Source organism: Lycium barbarum, chromosome 10 (genome assembly GCF_019175385.1).
Source record: "Lycium barbarum isolate Lr01 chromosome 10, ASM1917538v2, whole genome shotgun sequence".
In the NCBI taxonomy this organism is placed as follows: Eukaryota; Viridiplantae; Streptophyta; class Magnoliopsida; order Solanales; family Solanaceae; genus Lycium; species Lycium barbarum.
Window position 1 is genome coordinate 2292745 of NC_083346.1, and position 24584 is coordinate 2317328.

The following is a 24584-nucleotide window of genomic DNA, read 5'->3' on the forward strand; positions in this document are numbered from 1 at the left end:
GCTCATGACGAACGTCAGGGGGTATACTCTGTGTACTGTCGTAAGACACGCTCGGGCATGTAATCCTCTACGATGTCCAGGTGTATCAATGGACACCGCGACCTCCAAAACCCCTGACCTGCCCTACAGAAGGGCGGTAAACCATCTAATATAGCAGCGTACGACGTCCATATAAATAGTTGCATAACATATAAATACAAATCAATGATCACCAAGTAGAAAAGACGTTTAATTAAATTAGTAATGTAAATTTAAATAGTATTACCGCATCGTCTGTCATGTGATCAAGCTGGTCCCGGAATGGAAGAATACTGTGGTGCGTATCCACATCCTGGTCAAAACCCGTTGTCCACCTCCTCGCATAAGGCATGTCAATCTCGAGGTGATGCTTAGGTACGGGCTGAAAAGGCAGCATCCTCTCCCATGCCCATAACTGTAAGCGATATTAGAAAATACAATTTTTAAGTCATCATTTCAAGAGGTTTGTCTACATTAAAGGAAGGCACACTTAAAATATTACCTGGAGAAGAGCAAAAAATTCACACACATCTCTGACAACACCAACAGATGCTCGACACAGGCATATGTAAAGATACGCCAAAACAGCACCACCCCAGCTATAGTCTCCCAGGCGGTCCAGATGCTCCAAGAAAATCAAATAACGTAAGCTGACAAAAGCACCCGATGAGTTCGGGAACAAGATGCCCCTGAATATAATAAGCAGGTACAAACGGGAATATCGATCAACATCGTCCTGCGGGGTGCCGTCGTCAACCGGATCCAGACCCTCCAAATAAGTGCAGAGTGCACTAATCTTAACCCGACTCTGTCCCGAAATCTGGCCCTCGGCATCAGGCACGAAGTGGGTGAGCCTAGTCAACTCTGTCGCCCACGTCTGACCAGGAGGAGGCTCGTATCGAGTGTGTAGTGGCTCTCCATCTACCCGCAATCTCCATCTACCCGCAATCCAAAGAGGACCTCCACATCATGAAGTGTAATCGTGGCATCACTAGTGCGAAGATGGAAGGTATGTGTCTCTGGCCTTCACCGATCAACCATGGCCGTGATGAGCGCCCAATCATGTTGTACCCGACCAACGGACACGCAACGGTAGATGCCGCCCCGAAACAATATCTCCAACACGCGAGGGTGTGGGGGTGCTCGCGTAAAAGAGTTCACGCTCTCTGTAGCCTACGGGGACGGAGCCTAGTAGATATCCCTATAGTATCGGCCCATAATAACTCTGACCTATGATTGTCTTGCAAAGACAATACTTATCTATCAGCGGGCCCTGGGTGAACAGCGGGCCCCGGGTGAGCATCGGGCGCAGGGGGAACATCGGGCGCAGGGGGAACATTCGGATCCATGAAAGAGTCCGGTCTGTACAAACTAAATTAGTCATTATTCCTGAAATGAAAGATAAATTATATTAACTAATTAATAATTTGTAGGGAATATGTGAATTATGTAGTATTATATCTTGTGAATAATTAACATGAGATATGCAGTAAATTTAATATGTGATAGTAAGGACACATATGTGAGGGCAAAGATTTTTAAGTTAATTACTTTTGAATTATGTGATGGCAAAGACTTGTTAAGTTAATTAGTTTGGGAATCGAAATTCAGCAGTAATATTTGTTTGGAACTCTATTTTGAATATGTGATATATTTTTAGTTGACCAAATAGCCAACACAACTACGATAAAATTAAACTAAAAGAGTATATTCGTTGACCACATATTTTCCTACAAACTTTACATTTTTTTCGTTAGCTTATGTATTTATGAAAAGAAGAACTTTAACTATTCTTTTTAAGATAATCTTTTTTTATTTAACATATATATTCACGCTTTTAAAAATTATATAGATTAACAATTCATAATCATTTACAACTTGTTTGGATGGTTGTTACCTATTGTATTATATTATGTTGTTAGTTTAAATACAATATTTGCTTTGATTGTTACTTTAATTTTATTGTTATGTAACGACGAAATGTCCTATTTTATGTAACCACTGATTTGGTCCTATACAATACAACACAATACGATAAATGTCAAAACAATACATAACAATCATCCAAACAAAGTTTTAACAACATAATAATTAATTACCAATCAACTTCTTTCAATTCATAAACAATATTTAACAACTAATAAATTCATAATCAATATTTAACAAATAATCAATTAACAAAATAATAATTCATTAACAATTCATAAATAATTAACAAATTAACAACTCATAAACATATAACAAATTAACAATTCATAAACATTTAACAAATTAACAATTCATAAACATTTAACAAATAATGAATTAAAAAAAAAATAAAAAAATGGAACAGTGGCAAAAGCCACTGCCCAGTCGAACAAGAACAAAACAAAGTGATTTTTTTTGTGGAAAATGGCAAGGATTAAATGTTAAGCATGCTTAGAATATAATGTATATAACAAAATAATAACAAAAGTTTATATTAGAAAACCTTAATCGAAGATTTTTGTAGAGTTTTAATCAAGTTGTACGCCGCTTTTTCCCAAAATTCGAACTTAGACTCTTACTCCTTGACTTGGATATACCGAGAATCTAAACTTTCACGGACGAAATTTAATAAAAAATGACGTTTTTGGATGTGGGGACCACCTCAGATTCGCCTCCAATGACGTTTTTTTTTTTTTTTGGCCACTGGAGGGACCAGTGGTGGAACTCGATGGGTTTAAAGTGGAGCGCTATAGCGCCGTAAAATACTGTGCTATAGGAGAGAGATGAATTGCTATAGCGCAGTATTTTACTGCGCTAAAGCACTTAACGGCTCCGTTACGGTTAAGTGCTTTAGCGCAGTAAAATACTGCGCTAAAGGTAGTTTTGAAACATTTTTTTTTGTTGGGGTATTTTGATTCAAAATGGTTTTGTTTTGGGCATTTTGGTTCCGGACTCTTCCATGAGTCAATTTAAACCTTTATACTGTTTTCCTTTTGAACCATTAACATGGTGATGCAGAGGTAAGTATCTCGTATTTTAATCATAAATTTCGGTTTAAATTTTGAGAATTGAATCGCTTTGGTGCGGAGCTAGCCCTTTAATCCAATAATGAGACTTTAGTGCGTGAATTCGAATTAGTCGGACCAAAAGAATATCGGACATCGGATTAAAAATACAAAAAGTTTTTCCTTTCTTAACCATTAAGGCTGTGGTCCTTCATTTATGATCAAAGATCTTGGGTTTGAGTCCCGAGAATTATGAAGTCGCTTTTTGCTACGAGGCGCGTGAATCCTAAGATGCGACTTTTCGGCACGAATTCATATTAGTCGATTTCAAAGGGGGTATCGGACATCGTGTGATTTTTTTTTTAAAAACATTTCTTAACCATTAAGGTTGTTGTCCTAGGCAACAAAGAAGTGGAAGTAGCAAAAGCAAAAAGAAGACATATAGAAGACAGCATAGTCGGGATGGTAAAGTGACTGGGGGGTTTATTCCAATGCACCTACCGATGCAACTAGCAAAGCAAAATCATATGACAGTGTCAATAACTTCAACTAGATCCAACAAATTCAACAAGAAGTGATGAACAATTAAGTGTTGTTGGACAAATTTGAAGAAGACGACGAGAGGAAAACACTTGAAGTTACTATAGACGAGCAATCTATCCTTTTTAATTCATACATTTGTAAAAGTAAAATTGAGGTTGATAACTCAACTTTCTTCTTGGTTTTTATATTTTTGCATTATTTAAGCATCCTCATTTGTAATATCATCATAGAGTACATTACAAACTCTGTGATGATCATAGAATACTTAGTTCTCTCTGGGTCTTATTTTCTCCATGTTTGTTAATTAGTAGAGGTTTGTTACCTCATTAGGACTAGTAAGGTAAGACTTAGCCCCCTTTGCTTGTACTTATCCCAATTGAGGACCTTTTTATTTTTAATAAAACGCCGCTAGACAATATGTCTAGTGGTAAAAAATAAAAATAAAAAGGGGGGGGGGGGGTTTGTTATCCTTCATTTATAAACTGAGGTCTTGAATTCAAATCCTAGGAATAAAGTCTATTTTGCTAGGGAACACGTTAACCCTATAATAGGACTTTCCAGTACAAATTCGTATTACTTAGATCTCAAAGCGGGTATTAGATATTGGGTGGAAAATAAAAGAAATTTTTTTCTCCTTTTTTTTTTTTGGTGAGGATTTCTCCTTTTTTTATTCTTAAATAAATACTGTTTATATATGTGGCTACCTTAGGTATCCTGAAAAAATATCTTTTATCTTGGTTGTCCTCTATTTATCCAAGAGTCTCCTGTTTAACCCTAAGTATGACGTACGCATTTGCACCTTTGTCCTTGTTCTGTTTAATTCTATGGGTAGAAAAGTTTATTATTGGTACTAGCTAGAAAATGCTACAGTTGAAAAAGATAATTTAATTAAATGCATGAAGAGGATATTTAACGCTATATTCATTGTCTTATAGTCCATTGTAGGAATCTACATGAATAATGATTGATCGAGGGCCCTCTAATTCTATCTTTTCTTTCCAATTTTTGCATATTTGCTTTTCAGCTCAAGTTTTCTGCACCGAGGGTATAAAAGTTATTTATATATCAATTATTTTTTAGAAAGGTTATCAGTAAATTTAATTTAAAACAAGAAAATATTAGTAAATAAGCTAAAACAAATAGCGAGTATTATATTATAATATAGTAAATTATAGTAATAACATGAATTTACTATACTGCCATTATATATAACTTATATATTTTATTTTATAATATATTAAATTATAGTAGTAATGCTGCTATTATACACTTCTTGCGTCTCGATCTTTGTGAATCTGTTTTTTTTTAGTCCGTAAAAAAGAGTGATCCCTTTCTAAATTTTAAAATAATTTATCTTGATGCAATTAATGCTTTATAGTCATACAAAATATATGCGCTTCATTTTACACTACTAATTTAAAAGTCTTCTTTATTTAAAATCCGTATCCAATCAAATAACTTAAATCATTTCGTTTTAATACACAAAATCTTTGAGGCAACAACGTTGGACCACACGTCTAGAAATTTTGTCTTTTTCCGTCGGCGCACACCCTACAGGCTACAAGCACTTATTTCCTAAAATAAATTAAACCTACATTAAAGAAAGGCAACAACAGTAGTGATGAAACCCTAAATATATCTTGACTTTTTTTGATTTTTTTCCTTTTATTTTGAAGTTGGTTATAAACCTAGGAACCTAGCTCAAATCTTCCCTATTTTAGTTCGATTCGACTCGACTCGGCTCGACTCGACTAGAAGATAATCAATTTAAACATGATATGTGTTATTCTTTCCGTCTCAATTTGTGTGGCATCATTTGACTACGTACGAAATTTAAGAAAAAAAATTAGACTTGTGAAATTTATTATCTAAAACAAGCCTTAGATATTTGTGTGACCGTAAATCATTTCATAAAGTTAAATTATTTATAATTATAGATAAGTGACATTCTTTTTGGGACAAACTAAAAAGAAAAATGTATCATTAAGTTGAGACTGGGAGAGTATTCATTAACAAAGTCGGAGTCAAAGTTTGACTCGATTGAATTGTCTTTGCTCAACTCGGTTGGTTTAGTTCAATAGTATATTTTATTTTTTGTTTTGTTTTGTTTTATGCATTTAACTAATCTGAATTCTCGACAATTCAGCTAATGAAATGATTTAATCACTTTGTGGGGGAAAATATGCGATTAGACAAGGAAGTCTTTATTCTACTAATTAATCCTCTAAACTAAATGTTCATGTCAATTGCCTGGCTTATACGTCAAGAACTTGACCTCAGGTCTGGACTTTATTAACACGTCGATATCAAACATTGTCAAGCACATCTTTAAGGAGCTGAATAGGGTAACAGATTTACTGGCAAATGAATTAAACATAATGTTTTATATGATGACTACTCCACCTTGTCTAATTTACGCAACAACATTACTACTTTAATTTTGACAGTCGAGGTTCTTTTTCACTACATTTTATTAGTTAGTATGACTTATGTTATAAGTTCTAAATATATAAGTTTTATTTTAAGAAAAAAACTGAAAGAATCTACGAGAGAATTCACATAAATTAAAGATACTTTGATCTTTATACAACCACCAAAGAATGTGGTGCAATGGATAAGACTGCTTCTCCCTTAAGTACCAGAGGTATCGAGTTCGAGCCCTGAGCATGAAAAAATCCTTGGTAGGGAGCGCTACCCCCGGTATGGGTCTTACCAGGTGCGAATCCGGATATAGTCGGGTTCCAATATGGATACTTGACAGCGGGTGGGAAAACAAAAAAAAAACTTCAATCCTCATACTTCAAACCTTGCCACATAAAGTGGAACGAGAAGTGTATATTTGTTGTTGTGGTACGTTGCACGAGTTGGGTTATAACTCATTATTTGATATATCTTGACGACTTGGCCCAACTTTTATTTATACAGGCAAACTTTGAGCCAACTTTGAGCGTACGTGTTGGCTCATGAACGCACACACCTAGTTAATTGACTTGATCCGTTTTAACCCGTCCAAATTAATCAAACCCACTCATTTGACACACACACACACATATATATATATATATATATATGGTCTTTGGGAACGTGCGTCGCACGTTTATCCAAAATAATCAAATTTTTAAGCTTTCTTTGAGCTACAAATAAAAATCAAAACATATAAAAGAGTAACAACTTAGCAACTTGAAGTTAGGAATACTTGCAAACTTGACGCTACTTTAATGACATATATAGTACTTTAATTTAAAGGCAAATACATACTCGAACATATATAAATATATGCACACACTAAAATATTTACTGGTAAAAGTAACTATTATGCATGAAAAATGAAAACCTAACTGATATATATATTCAATCCCGTCATGATCAACCCAACACAGCTAGAAGTCGTATATGAATCTTGCTTTGACTCAAACATATGAATATTATAAAAATGAAAAGGCAAAAAAAAAAAAATTTAGATGATTGTATAGTAAGTATTACATGGAACTTGCAAAAGGAAATTATAACATCGTAAAAAGATTACATAAGCACAAACAAAATTCTTCAATAAAAACAATGAAAATTAAGATGCAAATGATGAATTAGTGGAAGTAAAATTTACTTTTTGTATATATATATATTAAATCTTGAACACTCAAAACATATATACAACGGAAAAGGGCCAAAATTACCCCTGAACTTTGAAAAATAGTTTATTCATACCCTTCGTTATACTTTAGGGCCAATTATACCCTTACAGTTATACTATGGGGTCAATTATATCCTTCTGTCTAACTGTTGCCACGTGACATCATCCCAGCCCTTCAAAATTATTTGAGGGTAAATTCAAAATTATTTTACCCTCAAATAATTTTTTACTCACTAAAATAACTCAATCCGACCCGAAACTTTTTTTTTTCAGCAAAAATAATATGAAATTATTTTTATATTTTTTTTGAAAAAATTATCCGTATTATTTTTTGGTGAAAAAATAATTTCGGGTCGGATTGAATTATTTTAGTGAGTAAAAAATCATTTGAGGGTAAAATAATTTTGAAGGGCTGGGATGATGCCACGTGGCAACAGTTAGACAGAAGAGTATAATTGACCTCATAGTATAACTGTAAGGGTATAATTGATCCTAAAGTATAACGAAAGGTATGCATGAACTATTTTTCAAAGTTCAGGGGTAATTTTGACCCTTTTCCCTGTATACAACTTGAAATTAACTACTCATAAGAGAATGAAAAGCTAACACAAATCCAAGGGAATGCAATTTGAAGTAATAAGGTGTTAGAGTTACTGTAGGAGTCGGGAGCTTCCAACATCATGATTTTATCTTCTTATTCTCGGCTCAAGAATAGTAGAATAATTTTTTTTTATATATGTAGTGATATCAAGATTTAAGAATTGATCGTAATTCAAAAATCAAAGGTGGAATATGCCATATTTGTATAGATTCAGTGCTTCCAGGTCTGTGCATCTGTTTATCATCAAGCTATCAATAAAGAAATGACCATTCCAATTACAATATGCGTTTTGGTAGATAAATATAGACCATGTTGTGGTATTAAATGGTACTCCTCAATTATTTTTACAGTTACAAAGAGAAGTAAATTCTACAGTTGGCTGATAAGAATATTTAATCTATAATAATGATAAAATATTTTTTTACGTTTTTGTACAAAGAATGTTATAGGAGTAGAGTTTGAGGGGAGGATAAAATGGTTACTCAATATTTTATGGACATTTTGGTAATTCAACTTTGCACTTTGAAGTTTCCTACTTTTAGTATATTAGGATTATAATGATATATATATATATGATATAACCTACAAACGACTGAAACTTTAGAATTTAAATTGGATCTTCCTCGTACCACCACACAGGTACTTAGTGTAGAGCTACATTTCAAGCAAGTTCTTGAGAGTTTCAAGTTTCAACTGAAGATCAAGCGATTCTGTGGTCGAAATATATATATCATAACTGGTAAGATTATATACATATTTATTTCATGTAAACGCCCTGCAAGTGACGGTTTGAATCGTATATTTGACTTCAGCTTATCAAATATCAATCTCCTTTCTTTCTGGAACAATTTTGTCATTTTAAATTTCGAATCAGTAATTAAATAATTGATGAATCTGATCAGCAAGGTACTATGAAAATCCAGCGTGCAATATATATCACATCGAATTTCACCCCTGTTTTGTCTTTTACTGTCGGCTCGAGGAGTTTTTAAATTTTCAAATGGGGATTCACACACTTAATAGATATATAGTGCATTAATTTATTATTCCAATAGATCTAGCTAGGTTTTCGTTTTACCCACTTTTTTTTACCGCTATCAACAAGGTTAGAGCATTTGACCAAATACATCTCTATTATTTTACCATAACTTCCGTTACATTCTTCAAAATTCCACTTAACCAAGAAGATCCTCCAAGTTTTAAAAAAATGACCAAAAACATCCTTCCGTCAACTTTTCCATTTTCTCTAACAAAATAACCAACATACAGACTCAACATAGCCAAACTATTACTCTTTTCTGAATCTGCCGGCACCATATAATTTTAGCTAAACTCCTGCTATGAATATATACTCACAGCATCAAAGAATTGTGTGGTATTAAAGTTCAAGCTCCTTCAAATATTTGAATATAAAAAGACAAAATATTGTTACTATCTTTTTTGTAAGACAGGTAATAACATACATGAAAAAAATTAAACGAGGCACCAAAAGGATTGCTATTTTAGTTATATAAAAGATGTATGTTGTAACATGGATGATGATGTTCTTCTGTCTGGTATTTGATCTTTCCTTTTTTTATCTTTTCATTCTTTCGTTATGTCAGAACATCAATTTTTGATGATGAATTGTCTCTACCAATTCATTTTTATAGGTTCTTGCTGTAGCTAGAATTGGATTTGGTATTCGTTTTGAACCATGGCTTGACTCTAAATTGCGACTGATCAAATTAGAAGCTGAAACTGAAATCTATATTTAAGAAAATAACAAATCAACGCAGAACTTAAGAAGAAGAAAAAAAGAGAAGGAAATAAAAGAAAAGGAAAAGGAAAAAAAAAAAACAGAATAAGAGCCTGTTTGAATTGGCTTATGTCTATAAGCTGTTTGCAGTTTATAAGCTAAAAAAAATAAATTGGGGTAGTCTAACTTATTTTTTTTGACAGCTTATAAGCTGTTTTAGATAAGCTAAGTCAAATAAGCCCAATTATTTTTTTGAGCTTATTTTAAGCACAAAATGGCTTTAAGCTAGCCAGCCAAACACTCAAAAAAATTGAAAACAGCTTATTATAAGCCAATCCAAACGGGCTCTAAGTCAGTTCTACGGTGTCTTCCTGTGGATATGCTTTTGCGTTTTCTCAAAACAGAAGAGAAGAGGGAAGACTATTACATGATCTAATTCATAATAAGTAGAGTGACATTTCTACATTTCTTTCTCAAGCTTTAGCAGATTATGTTTTTGATGACATACCAATTCCATTTTCTAGATTCTTTCTGAATTTAGAATTGGGTTCTTTTTTGAGATGTAATGTGCTCTTCTACTAGATTGCAGCTGATAAATCTAAAAATTGAAATTTGAAGTATATGCATTGTCAGCAAGAAAAAAGATCATTCAGTTAGAGAAGATGGAAAAGTTGACGGTAGGATGTTTTTGGTCATTGTTTTTAAACTTGAAGGATCTATTGGTTAAGTGGAATATTTGAAGGATGTAATGAAAGTTATGGTAAAATAATAGGGAGTACTTGATCAAATCCTCAACAAGGTTACATATTTGTTAGTTAGCATGCAAGAAAAAAAAATTGCTTGGGTAAAGATTGACTTTTTAATTTAGGCGAAATAATAGATCATTACCTTGCTCGTCAGACTCAAAATCTATGTCTTATAGTTTATTTACTTATCAACAAAAGCTTGTTCGATATTCTTTTCTCTCTAAGCAGTGATGGAGGTTTCTTATTACTTTTTCAGTATGGAAACGAAGAAATAATGAAAAATTAAAAGGTCATTTCATTTAAAGTCCCAATTGTGGCATTTTTTCTCTTGACTTCACACTTTAGAACATACCCTTCTTATCAGTTCAAGTTCTGAAAATGAAAAAAATTCTGGATAAACAAGGTCGGAGGGAGAGTGTAGGCTATAGGCTCGATCGAATTCAGTAACTTTGATTAAAATTCTACATTTTTCTTAAAGATTTACTGAATAAGAATCCAATTAACTTAAAAAGATCAAAATTCAAAAATATAAATTTCAAATTCTAACTTTGTCTTTGCTAATAAAGAATAACTTGTTACACAAAACTCTCCTGCTATAATAAATATGTGCGACAAATGCACCAGGAGAAAGCCTGAAAAGAGCAAGTGAGTGTACAAACACATGAAGAAAAAACGAAGCACAAGCCAGAAAAGTCAACAATATGAACAGATTTCTTTTAAAATACGAGCCGAAAAAAAGGGGGTGCCAATAGGCCATGGCTATCAATTGTTCCACCTGGCTAGAAACAAAATATTATCAAAAACTACTCTTTACTTTTTCGGATAACTAAAGAATTAAACCCTAAATAAACAAAATTGAGAATGACATCATGTCGGGGATAGTGACAAAGTCGAAATTTCCACTAAATTGATTCAAAATATAAAGATGTAAACACACGAAGAATCTCATCGGATTCAACAACTATTATATATATATATATATATATATATATAAAGTTATTTTGACTTTGCAGTTGTGTATACACAGTGTAATTATTCTTTTTTTTTTTTTTTTAAAAAATTATCGTCGTATGGTGGCGTGACCTTTATATTAATAAATCAGAAATTACAAAGCTAGAGAGGAGCAAAAGCACAACCCTCCGATCCAGTTTGTAGCCAATGACCGCTAGGAAACAGAGGAAGAATAAAAAACACAAGAGAATTATAACTTCCGATCTTTACATGTAATGCATTTGGCTTTTCATCATCTTTTGAAGTAGAATAAAAATATCCATGGTCATGGGGCTGAAGGGAGACTTAACAGCAAGCTTAGGACAGCAAAGGGAGCTTCTTGGACAACCAATTTTTTAGTTTTTGCATCGCCACTCAATGCAACCTACTCTTCTGATTGTACCAGAGCGTTGGCATTTCCATTACCATTTCTATATAAAAAAATTCTTCCTCTGTTTATGCCGAAAGGATCCATTTGCATGAGATCGAGTCTGTAAGGTCCAAAGGCCCTTGATGGAAGATCAGTGTGTGCAGAAATATCCAAATTCTTGTTTGTAATACTCCATTTTGCTAAGGCATCTGCGACTTGGTTGGCTTCCCTATAACGATGTCGAACCTCACAAGTAATAGTATTTGATATACTTTGAATACAAGTAATGATGTTCTTCATTTGCCAAGGGGTATTGTAGTTGCAGTTGATCATCTCAACCACAATTTGAATCACATTGCTATGTCTATTTTGAGAACACCATTCCAGGCCATTCAGAGAAGCCATGGCTTTGGCCATATTACTAGTATCCATACCCACACTTTGAGCAAAGGCCATGATAATTATTCCTCTGTAATCTCTACAAATTCCTCCAATTCCAGCTCTTCCATTTGTATCTCAGCTCCCATCAGCGTTAACCTTCACCCTGTTTTCAGGGGGCTTCAACCATCTAACCACAGTACAATCAATCTTGGAAATGAGGCTCATAACCTATTGATAAATAACTTCCCACCTGGAGCTCCATTCGGTATTACTTTTTTCTTTGGAGACAACCCATTTCAGATGTGAAAGAATATTATATTGAATCCTCTTTGTATAGCATTTGTTACCTCCATATATAACTGAGCATCTTGCTTTCCATATCTCCCAACAAATTACTACAGGAGTAATTTGTAGAATAGTCTGATGAAGTGAGTTTTTTAGCTTGGTATTCCACCACTTTTGAAGCATACACGTGATAGGTATATCTTCCTAAGAAATTCCAACAGGATTTCCAAAAAGAATCCACATTTGTTCAGCAATTTTACCACCAATAGAAGTGTGGTGCATAGTATCTCTTTCATCAGTAGGAAAACAAAAACACCTGGCGTCATTGTCAATCCCAAATCTAGAAGCAATAGTATCATTAAAAGGCAAGTTTCTTTTCAAAAATGTCCACATTAAGAAAGACATTTTAAAAGGTAAATGTTTAAGCCAAATCTTATTTAAGAAATAAGAAACCTCATTTTTCTGTCTAGTATGTCTCCAGGCAGAAGCAGTAGAAAAAGTACCATTATTGTTAGGCATCCAAATAGGAGTATCAAAAGGTCCTGATTACGTATGTCAATGGAGTTGATGTGTTCAGCAAGATATGCAGGAAGTTGTAACTGATCTACATCCCAATTTTCATTAGTAATAACTTCACTGACATTTTGGGCATAATTAAAATCATTTCTATGAATAATATGAGCTACAACACCCATTTCACACCAATTAATTATCCCACCACAAATTACTATTGCCTTATTGATCTTCCAAATTAAAAGTTCTTTCACTTGATCTTTAATTTTGACCAACTATTTCCAAGCAAAGGAATGTGTAGGTTGAATGATAGGGGCAATAGGATGGGTAGAACAATATTTAGCTAAAATAAAAGTACCCCACAAAGATTTATAAGTTCTAAGCCTCCGTTATCTTTTCATAGTCAAACTTTTACTAACATCAAAAATAATTCTAAAGCTTAGACCACCTTCCTCTTTTGGAAAACACATGTTGTCCCAAGAACTCCAATGATATTTGTTTTTCCCCTCAATAGAACCCCAAAAGAAATTAGTCATGTAACTTTCAAGTTGTAATAAAACAGTCTCAGGGGGTTCTAAGGCAGACAAAAGATAAATAGGTTAAGATTGTAAGACATGCCTAATTAAAGTAGCTCTGCCCCCAACAGAAAGAAGTTTACCTTGTCATCCTTAGTCCTTTTCATCAGTGTGAATATCATATCAGTATAGTAAGCAATTCTATATCCCCCTACATATAAAGGAAAACCCAAATAAGTAATAGGAAAGTTAGAATGTTTATAACCCGTTACCTATGTAATTCTCTGAATCATGTTGTTGGCAGCCTTGGGTTGTACCAGGAAGCAGCTCTTGTTGATATTGATCCTTCGTCGAGAGCACTTTTGATTATTTTGAAGTTGATGCATAACCAATTCTAGAGATCTCTTACCACCAGAGGTAAAAATAATAACATCATCTTCATAAGCAAGGTGAGTAATGTATGGACCATTATATGGTAAACTGAATCCGCTATATGGATGATGTGTGGCAGTTGGTTAAGCATTATAGATAAAACTTCTGCTCCAAGAATTAATAAAGAAGGAGAAAGAGGTCACCTTGCTTAAGCCCCCTAGTAGAGTGAAAAAAACTCTTCCTCACACCTTTAATATAATATAATACCAGACATTAGAGATTAATCTTCTAATTATATCAATCTATTTATCAGAGAAACCAAATTTCTTAAGAGCATGAAATAGAAAATTCCAATTAACCCTATTATAAGGTTTGAACGAACCCCTTGCGCCCCTCAGACAAGGGCGAGACAATATTGCAACATTGAACTTGATCGAAACTAGTTTCTTCTCTATTCTTTATTACTCTCTCCATCCCAATTATTTGTGTGATACTTTTCGCTTCCCGAGAGTCAATTTGACTGATCTCTGAAGCTAAATTGGATTAGATCAACTTAATATTTACAATTAAAGTTTAGATATTCAAAAAATGTACAAAAATTACTATAAGTTGTATTTCTTCTCATGTCAATATGATGAAAAGATACACTTAAAGTGTTGGTCAAAGTTTATTTAATTTGAATCTCGAAAAGCGAAATGTATCACATCAATTGGTACAGAGGGAGTACCCATTTTTTCCCTCCCATCGGTGTCCATTGGAAGTCCTACGTGCGGAGGGGGTGGCGGGGAGGAGGGGGGTTGGGGGGGAATGCTTCCTAAACAAAGACGACTTTACACCTGGGACAAACTCGAACTCGAAATCTTTACTTGAGAATGAGGGAGTAATTACTAGTCCATCACAATCTTTATTGAAGTGATACAAATTTAAAGGTTGAATTTATCTAATTCTAAATCCGTTTCTGCATATATATTACATCGAACTCAAAACTTTTCCTCTCTCTTATAATCTATTTTAATTTATACTTAATTAGACATACGAATAAGCTGAGGGAAACTGGAAAAGGAAAAGTTTGAATAAGTGATATCATTCTTGTTCTTGAATCTTTATGATAGCCCTACTTAGGGCTGGGCATAAAATACCGAAAACCGAATTACCGAACCGAACCGGCTATTTCGGTATTTCGGTATTCGGGAATTCGGTTTTCGGTTCGGTATTCGGGACTAAAATGTAAAATTTAATATTTCGGTTTCGGTATTCGGTATTTACCATTATACTGTTCGGTAATTCGGTAAATACCGAATACCGAATAATCCAAACTGAAATCCTGAGTCTTTGCACTACAAGATTCTTGTGGCTGTTGGAATGCTTACTGGGATGAAAGGGACGGGGGAGTATTGCCTTTTTCCTATCAAACTAGTGACACATCATACTTACATCACATGCCACTTCAATTTTTTTCTTGACAATGCAAATCTTATACTGACAATTCAGGTTCATTCTTCCACAAAGATGAGATATCAGCCACTGCTTCAGAAACAGTTAGATATATTCCATTTAATCCGAAGCCCTCAAGAGCACTAGATTCATGCAACTTTTCCATAACATTCCCACCTGGATTTGCCAGCATAAGCTGAAAAGTGAAAAAGGACAACAAATGTTTGTAAGAAAAATATTTGACTAATGAAGGGAAACAAAGAAGCATATTTTATGTGGCTGATGGATTTACCTTAAGAGATCGTTTATCCAGCGTCCTTCTTAGTTCACATATAGTGTCGATTCAACTTGAATCTATGGTTGATACAGCTGGTGAAGGAAGACATAATTTTGTTACTCAACATATTGGATACAAATTAAAAGATGAGAAAATGTTGTCATTTTTTTTTCTCTTCAATCGACCTGTCATGTCGATAATTACACATTTGATTGCAGTTTCTTTGTTGGCTGCTATCCTCTCTTCCTCTTCGCGGATCCATCTCAATATCCTGTAGTTACAAAATGTGAATTTCAAGTAAATAAAACTGTGAAATTGTGAAATAAAACTGTGAAATTACAAAATGTGAATTTCAAGTAAGCTTGTATATTGAAAATTTCTCTTGCACATGATGAATGAATGCAACCGCTAGCAAAAAAATGGTATTACCGAATACCGTACCGAACCGAAGTTTGATTTACCGATTATCGAATTACCGAACCGAAGTTTGAAAGTTCGGTATTTGGTATATACTTTCAATTACCGATTACCGAATTACCGAACCCGAACTTTAAAAATACCGAACCGAATACCGAACGCCCAGCCCTAGCCCTACTTGTCAATTTTTACTATTTCAAGGACCGTCATTTGAACAAGGGACCAAAAGAAACATCCAAATTAATCAATATCTTCTTTGCTAATTAAAGATTAATGTAGTAATTAGTTTGATTGAAGTACTTTAGTAATTGGGAACCTAAAGTCAAAAGTAGAGGCGATAGTGATAACTTAATTTTTGAAGATTGCAATCTAAATCTGTGATAATAATGGTTACGTCAGTAAAACCTAAATCTGAAAAGTAAACTGTAAATCTACTATGGAAAATGAATTAAATGTTTATTTCTCAAGTTATGAACTCACTAGTAAAAAGCTGAAAATACAGTCCAAAAGAGAATAAAAGTAAATGAACATCATTCACAAACTTTTGAAGACCAGGAGAAGCGAACTGACACAGATGGACCATATAATCAATCAAAGGGTTTCACAGCTGAATTCATCATTCCTGAAAAAATCACAAAATTACCAAAAGAAAACTATATTCTGAAAAAAGATAATTGTAAAATTGCAATGAATTAATCGGTAAAAATCTAAAAGTCAAATTCATCAAATTAATTTAAATTCTAAATTCATCACATAAGCAAAATAAGAAAAGAAGGAAAAAGAGAATAAGCTAGCACCAAGTTCTAGTCTAGGGTTCCAATAAGTCAGATGAGATTTTTCTGATTTCTTTTGAAAAGATGGGACAATAATTGAATTATAAAACACTCCTACATCTTTAATCAACAGACTTAAGTTTGAGCAATGAGGATAAAGTCCCTTTTATAAGGAAGCGGTTTGCCTGTCTAGAACTTCCCAACTCGAATTCTGATTCAGTCAAATCTCAATATAATTATCGGACACCGCAAAAAAAATTATAAAAGAAGGAAAATCATGAACAAGGAGAAGATATTGAAAAATCCATACTTTCTATTCCCACATTCCAATTAAACCAAATTCCTCATATTAAGACATTTCTTATAAACCATCCATCATGACAAATATATTACAAATGCATATCTCAGCACTCATAGAAAGAACCAGCATCAAAGAACTCGGGTATGTTATATATTATAAGCACCAGCACGACAAAGCAGCTTGTGGATTATGCAAATGCAGCCAGCTTAAAGCGGTTCAACCATGTCGTAAAAGCTGAATTTATAGTTGATAACTTGGAAATGGCTGTCGTCTTTAAACAGAAAGGATTAAAATTCCTTCCCATTTAAATGACATAGACAGATGAGCTACAACCGGGGACTGGAGCAGTTCCTTTTGTAGGCTTTGCAGATGAAGCTTATGAAGTCCTTGTAGTCATCGTAAAGCGGTGGGCCATCAACAACAACCCATGGTACATATTTATGTTTCAGTATTGTGGAGGTTGAAAGTTGTAATTTACGGAGATTTTAGCCTTTTCTAGCAATCCGCGAATTGCAACTTTCAACCTCGGTAAATTACCAATTTTTTTTGTAGCGGCTGAAGGGCATTTGTCTCAGCTGCATAACTTAGTTCGAGCTTTTTCCATCGTCCACTGACAACACAATCGTTAACAACCTTTGCCTTCAAATTCAGTTTTTTTCAAAACATGTTTCCCACTCGCTATAATTCTTATGGTACACCAGAATTTCCACACAGTAAATGAAAGGAAAGTGATCATTCAAATCTGGCAAGGCATCAATTGCACAAGCCTCTACAGTGTCCAAAAAACATTCACCTGGACCATGCTGGCATTTGAAGGTGTTGTTGGCTTTAAGCTTAGTATTACCCCATGGAAAAAGCTTAAAATCAACAATATCAATAAAAATCTTAGGTAAATAATTAACAATGAAATTGGAACAGTAAGGACATAGGCTTTCGTAATACAAAGCTAAAGACACTTTCTTCTCACAAGAAATGGGAGAAAATTGGGTGAAGCATAAGAAGCAAACTAGGAAAAATGATACATTTTTTTGGAAAGAAAATCCCATTTCTGTGAAATGTTTTGAAGTACAAGATTTACTTACAAAATTAGTAGACTAATTTGAACAAGAGGAGTACTCAGATAATAATTGATCTAATAGATCAGGACCTAAGTCTTCAAATATTAACACATTCTCTTCTTCTTTAATACTATTCACTTGCTTATTTTTTCTTGAAGTACTATTTCTCTTCTTGTGTTTCTCTTTTAGAGCAGCAGCTGGTGAAATTAATCCATCTTGCAATAAGTAGCTACATTCCATTTTTTGTAGCGATTCGCGTACTTTTTCCACTGGGAAATTCAGGAAAATTGAAGGACCTCTCGTGCAAAATGCGGCTTGGTCATAAGCCAAAGCAGCTTCTTCAACAGTGTCGAAAGTTCCAAGCCAAACCCTAATTCCATTCCTTTTGGAATCCCTAATTTCAGCTGCAAATTTTCCCCATGGTCGTTTTCGGACACCTACATACTTCAGGTGTTTTTTTGGACGGAAGTTGACTTCTAATTCCTCATTTGTTTCCTTTTCTTTGGAAGAATCAGTTTCTATTGATGATTCAGCTTCAACTTTAACTTCAAACATAGAAATTTTTGAAGTTTTTTTCTCATCTTGAATCTTCAAATCCATGTGCGGTGGAGATAGATTTTTTCCCCTATTAAGCCTTCTTCTGAATTCTCTTTATAGTAGAGTATTTCTTGGTAGTATGAATATGTGTGGACCAGCTTAATTAACATGTCTTTAGTGATTGAATTTAAATTATAGTATATATATATACTAATAATATTTTAAACAAATTGGTGCACTATAAGAACCTCGGGTTAATATTTAATAATAACTAAGTTCACAATTAAATATTTATTTATAATTTTTAATTTCTTACTGTATATACAAGATCCGAGCATACCAGATCCGCCTCAGTATAATTTAGAGCCCGTTTGGATTGGCTTATAAGTTGCTTATAAGCTGTTTTCAGTTTTTTTGAGTGTTTGGCTAGCCAGCTTAAAGTCATTTTGTGCTTAAAATAAGCTCAAAAAAATAATTGGGCCCATTTGACTTAGCTTATCTAAAGCAGCTTATAAGCTGAAAACAGCTTATAAGCCAAAAAAAAAGTTAGATTACCCCAATTTTTTTTTTTATTTATATATAAACTGTTTGCAGCTTATACGCATAAGCCTATCTAAACAGGCTCTTAATGGATTACATACTTATAGTAGTAGGTATACTTTATTTTCTAGGTTTCTGTATCGGTCTTGTTATGAAAATTTGCATCTTGTTGTAAGTCAACTTAATTTGTACGGTGTCGAAAATTTATGCACTGACGGAGTGACGATGCAGAAAATGTCCTTAGCTTTTAATGATTAAAATTAATTAAAAATGCTGGAAATTAGTGAATGTGATTATGGGAGGGACATTATTGGATTAAATAAGTGAACAAGTGGGGAATAATTATTTGACAAGTTGGAATGCTGTGGCATCTGTATTAGATTTAGGAGCTTTATTGCGATTTTGTCGAGTCAGATTAGGCCAAGGATTAATTAGCAATTGATCATGATCTATTTGCTATAATTGTTAGATTTAAGCTGGATGTGTCTCATTAAGAGGCTGTTTTATAAATCAATAATTTATTAATCTTTATTGATTAAGCTGATCATCTGGTTGTCTACCACTCAACATCTCTCCACCAATAGAAATATGTATTAGACCTTAAAGGGACAAAATTTAAATAGAAATGTCCCTAGTTTTATTATGATACTGTAATATAAGAAAAATATTATCTTTAATAGAAAAATAAAATATTGAAGTATGTTTTGGAATATATAGAAGTCTATTCCATTTTAACATCCTTTATGGGGATGTTTTTAAGTTTTATGCTCTTTTAGTAGTAGACTATTATTAGTGCTTAATAGTTGTCATTACAAATAATGATGTAACTTAGGCACTAAGGTTAGCCAAACGAGCCAAATTGGCCAGTACTAATAAAAACTGTTCGAGAAATAAAATGAGAACTATTTAATAGATAGATCTCAATTTCTATCCTCTTGTAAAAATTCTTTGGGAGGTTCGCAACTATCTTATCATAATCGTTATTGTTTTAATTTGAACTTTTTGATTTTTTATCCGCGTTTGATACCTGCTTAAGAAAAATTCTTTCTCAAAATTTGAACCTCAAATCTCTGATTTAAATTGAAGAATCGTTTCATTCCGACATAATCCTTGGTGATACTTTGAACTCAACTTATCTATCATTATGTAAGAAAGGTACCAACTTATCTATCATTTGAACTTTTTGATTTTTTATCAGCTTTTGATACCTGCTTAAGAAAAAATCTTTCTCAAAATTTGAACCTCAAATCTCTGATTTAAATAGCAGAATTGTTTAATTCAGACATAATCCTTGGTGATACTTTGAACTCAACTTATCTATTCATTATGTAAGAAAGATACCATTGTGCCATAGATCAACTCATCTAATTACATGAGGTGACTATTATCCTAACCATATATCCTTAAAGTTGTTTACCTTTTTCTTATCTTCCTTTTAAGAAAATATCCAAAGAGCTGCGGTTATTATTTTTCGTAATATGAATATGTAATGAGAGAGAGAGCCTAATACAATTATTTCACCTTTCTTCTAGGAAATAAACATGGTCCATGTAATGTCTTTTCAAAAGAATAAAGAAACAAAAATAGGTGGTATAGCATTGTGTTCCCCAAAAGTCTCCATCTTTCATCTTTATTTCGCCAGTTGGCCAGTTATATCAGTTACTTGATTGGCTTCTCTATAAAGAATTTGCGTTTAAAATAAGCCTCGAAACAATTAAATGACAAAAATGGGCAAAGTTTACTCTCTTTTTACGAAGATATGAGCAAGCAATTCTTATGATATGTATTAAACGTTTATTAAATTTTGAAAAATCCAAATTAACGACTATTTATGACTAGTTGTATCATCAACTTCCTAACTTTAACGGAATTATTGCACCTTACATGTCTATATATAGTTTGAGTTGTTTGAAGTAAAATATCAACTTTATTTTGTTAATATCACTGAAAATATTACCTCATCTAAATCAGTTTCTATTGTTTGGAAATATAGAATTAAGTAGTGTTAAATACTTAAATGTCCATGTTCCAAAAAGAATCTTTGAAACTGTTACTAATTGAGGCTGACATCATCATAAGGTAAATGTTGATGCAGACAGTGAGGTCAAATTGAAAAAACAAAAAAGAAAAAGGAATCATCTGAACATCTTATCAGAAATGCTTATGGTTTTTAATTATGAAAAGGATATTTAATATATATGATAATTTCATTTAGGAATTTGCGTAATTTAAATATGATCTTATTGTGTAGCATATTTTTCTTTTTAATTTATTTCAGAAAATGTCACCTATCTATCATGGCGTTGCCAGTAAGGGACCAGGGGTTCATCCAAACTCCCTTCGGCGAAAATTTACGCTGTGTCAAGGTTAAAATTATGTTGTTACGTATATATAATAGATATTGAACCCTCTTGACTTCTTCATGTGCTTATTTCTTTATATTCTTGAACCTTTTTAATAAAAATTCTGGTTCCGGTATTGCTATCTATATTAAATATAATTAATTTGTTTTAGAACTTAAGTGTCATTAATGGCACTAATGCTCGTTCTGTAATGCCTGCTTAATTTGCTTTAATTTTTAATGCTACTGCGATCTTGTTTACCAAAAAATAAACAAACTCATTTATTTTTTCTTTCCATTCTGGTTTTTGCAAATTTTAATTACTTTGTTCCTTTCATAATTAAATCTGAAGAGTACTAATAGTCACATCTGGGATTTGTCTTTTTCCGTCGGCTGGTATACCCCACAAGTACTGCTTTCTTTCCTTGTACTTTATTTATAATATAAACGTCCATTAAATACGACAACTAACGTTAGCGAAAGAGAGTAGTTTCTTGTTTTCATCTTTTGGGCACTCAAATTATTTATTGTAGTTATTAAAAAATAATTATTTTGTTATAAAATAATAACTATAAAGTAAATATACGGAAGAAATATGTAGAGAGAATATGTAGAGAGATTTCAGTTTATATTACTTCTGCTCTTTCAACATTGCATTTGTGCATCCTATTTATAGAGAAACAGGACATGAGATATTTTGAGATATTTTGGGATATTTTGGGATATTTTGGATATCCACTATTTGGGATATTTTTGACACTCCCCCTTGGATATCCATTAATAGATGATGTGTCTCGTTAAAACCTTATTAGAAAAAACCCTGTGGGAAAAAGTCCTAATGAAGGAAAAAGAGTGCGCATATCTAATAATACGCTTTGAGAGTTGCCTCATTAAAAACCTTACCAAGAAAACCCAATGGGACAAAACTTGGTTAAGGGAAAAAGAGTACAACACGTATTTCACTCCCCCTGACAAAGACCAAGATTCAGATGTCGGAGTCTTCGCATTCCAATCTTGAATATCATCTTCTCAAGAGTTGAAGTTGGCAAAGATTTAGTGAACAAATCTGCAGGATTGTCACTTGAACGGATTTGTTGCACATCAATATCACCATTCTTCTGGAGATCATGTGTGAAAAATAACTTTGGTGAAATGTGCTTTGTTCTATCTCCTTTTATGAAACCTCCTTTTAATTGAGCTATGCATGCAGCATTATCTTCATATAATACTGTTGGTATTTTTGTATCACACTTCAAGCCACATCTTTCTCTGATGAAATGTATCACTGATCTCAACCACACACATTCTCTACTTGCTTCATGAATAGCGATTATCTCAGCATGATTTGAAGAAGTAGCAACAATGGACTGCTTGGTCGATCGCCATGATATAGCAATACCTCCGCATGTAAACAGATAGCCCGTTTGAGATCGAGCTTTATGTGGATCAGATAAATAACCTGCATTTGCATAACCAACAAGATCTGTACTACCTTTGTTAGTATAAAACAGACCCATATCGCTAGTTCCCTTCAGATATCGCAATATATGCTTAATCCCGTTCCAATGCCTCCGTGTAGGAGAAGAGTTATATCTTGCTAGCAAATTAACAGAAAATGCTATGTCAGGTCTTGTAGCATTAGCAAGATACATAAGTGCACCTATTGCACTAAGATATGGTACTTCAGGACCAAGTAGCTCTTCGTTTTCTTCCTGAGGTCGGAACGGATCTTTGCTCACTTCAAGTGAGCGAACAACCATAGGAGTACTTAAAGGATGCGAATTGTCCATGTAAAACCGATTTAAAACTTTCTCAGTATAGGCAGATTGATGGATAAAGATCCCTTTTGCGAAATGTTCAATTTGCAGACCAAGACAGAGTTTTGTCTTTCCGAGATCTTTCATCTCAAATTCTTTCTTCAAATATTCAATCGCCTTTTGGAGCTCTTCTGGAGTTCCAATGAGGTTTATGTCATCAATATAAACAGCAAGTATAATGAACCCTGATTTTGTTTTCTTAATAAAAACACATGGACAAATGACATCATTTATATATCCTTCATTTATCAAGTACTCACTTAGGCGATTATACCACATACGCCCTGATTGTTTTAAACCATATAATGATCTTTGTAATCTGATTGAATACATTTCCCGAGACTTTAAACCAAATGCTTCAGGCATTTTATATCCTTCAGGAATTTTCATATAAATTTCATTATCAAGTGAACCATAAAGATAAGCTGTAACCACATCCATAAGATGTATTTCAAGGGTTTCATAGACAGCTAAACCCATGAGGTATCGAAATGTTATAGCATCCATAACTGGTGAATATGTTTCTTCATAGTCGACGCCGGGTCTTTGAGAGAATCCTTGTGCAACAAGGCGTGCTTTGTATCGCACAATTTCATTTCTCTCATTTCTTTTCCGTACAAAGACCCATTTGTGACCAACTGGTTTTACACCATTAGGCGTTTGGACTACAGGTCCAAAAACCTCACGTTTAGCAAGTGAATTCAATTCTGATTGAATTGCTTCTTGCCATTTTGGCCAATCATATCTTCGGCGACATTCTCCGACAGATTGAGGTTCCTGATCCTCACTGCCCTTTATAATATTTAGTGCAACATTATATGCAAAAACACTATTCACCACAATTTTCGAACGATATAGTTCTTCACTCACTGAAGTCTCGGGTTTGCTGATTTCTTCAGGAATATCAGAATTAATCAGATCTTGAATCTCTTCATGAGATCCTTTCATAGTGTCATTCTGATCATTGTTTGTATTTCTTTTTCTTGGATTTTTATCCTTGGAGCCCAATGGCCTACCACGCTTCAGGCGTGGATGAGATTCAGAGGCTATGACACTAGTAGATTGTCCCTTTGGAACATCAATTCGAATAGGCACATTCTCTGCAGGGATATGCGACTTAGTTATTCTTTTCAAATCAGTAAATCCGTCTGGCATTTGATTTGCTATTTTCTGTAAGTGGATGATCTTCTGGATCTCCTGCTCACATATAGGGGTACGTGGATCAAAATGAGATAGTGATGGAACTCTCCACGCAATTTCTCTTTTTATTTCTTTTCTCTCTCCCCCTAATTGTGGAAAATTTGTTTCATCAAATCGACAATCTGCAAATCGGGCAGTGAATAAATCTCCCGTCAATGGCTCAAGATAGCGAATAATGGAAGGTGATTCAAACCCAACATATATTCCTAACCTT

General features: G+C 33.6%; 1 protein-coding gene, 1 long non-coding RNA gene and 1 pseudogene across 2 annotated transcripts; all 3 read right to left on the bottom strand.

Annotated features, from left to right (window-relative positions):
- Positions 1–14809: 14809 nt before the first annotated feature.
- Positions 14810–15659, bottom strand: LOC132615362 (uncharacterized). Its single transcript, XR_009572666.1, has 3 exons — positions 15572–15659; positions 15402–15478; positions 14810–15305 (listed from the first exon to the last, which is right to left on the bottom strand). It is a non-coding gene; the product is annotated as an uncharacterized LOC132615362 (long non-coding RNA).
- A 1071-nt stretch (positions 15660–16730) lies between these two features.
- On the bottom strand, positions 16731–17923 carry LOC132616016 (gamma-interferon-responsive lysosomal thiol protein-like; annotated as a pseudogene).
- LOC132616015 (ethylene-response factor C3-like) lies at positions 17837–18613 on the bottom strand. Its single transcript, XM_060330621.1, has one exon. It carries the CDS (start codon positions 18533–18535, stop codon positions 17972–17974), a length of 564 nt encoding a protein of 187 aa, XP_060186604.1. The 5' UTR covers positions 18536–18613; the 3' UTR covers positions 17837–17971.
- Between the last annotated feature and the right edge of the window lie 5971 nt (positions 18614–24584).

Excerpts from the sequence above, each read along its gene's own strand:
- LOC132616015 (XM_060330621.1), bottom strand. The coding sequence starts at position 18,535 with ATGGATTTGAAGATTCAAGATGAGAAAAAAACTTCAAAAATTTCTATG.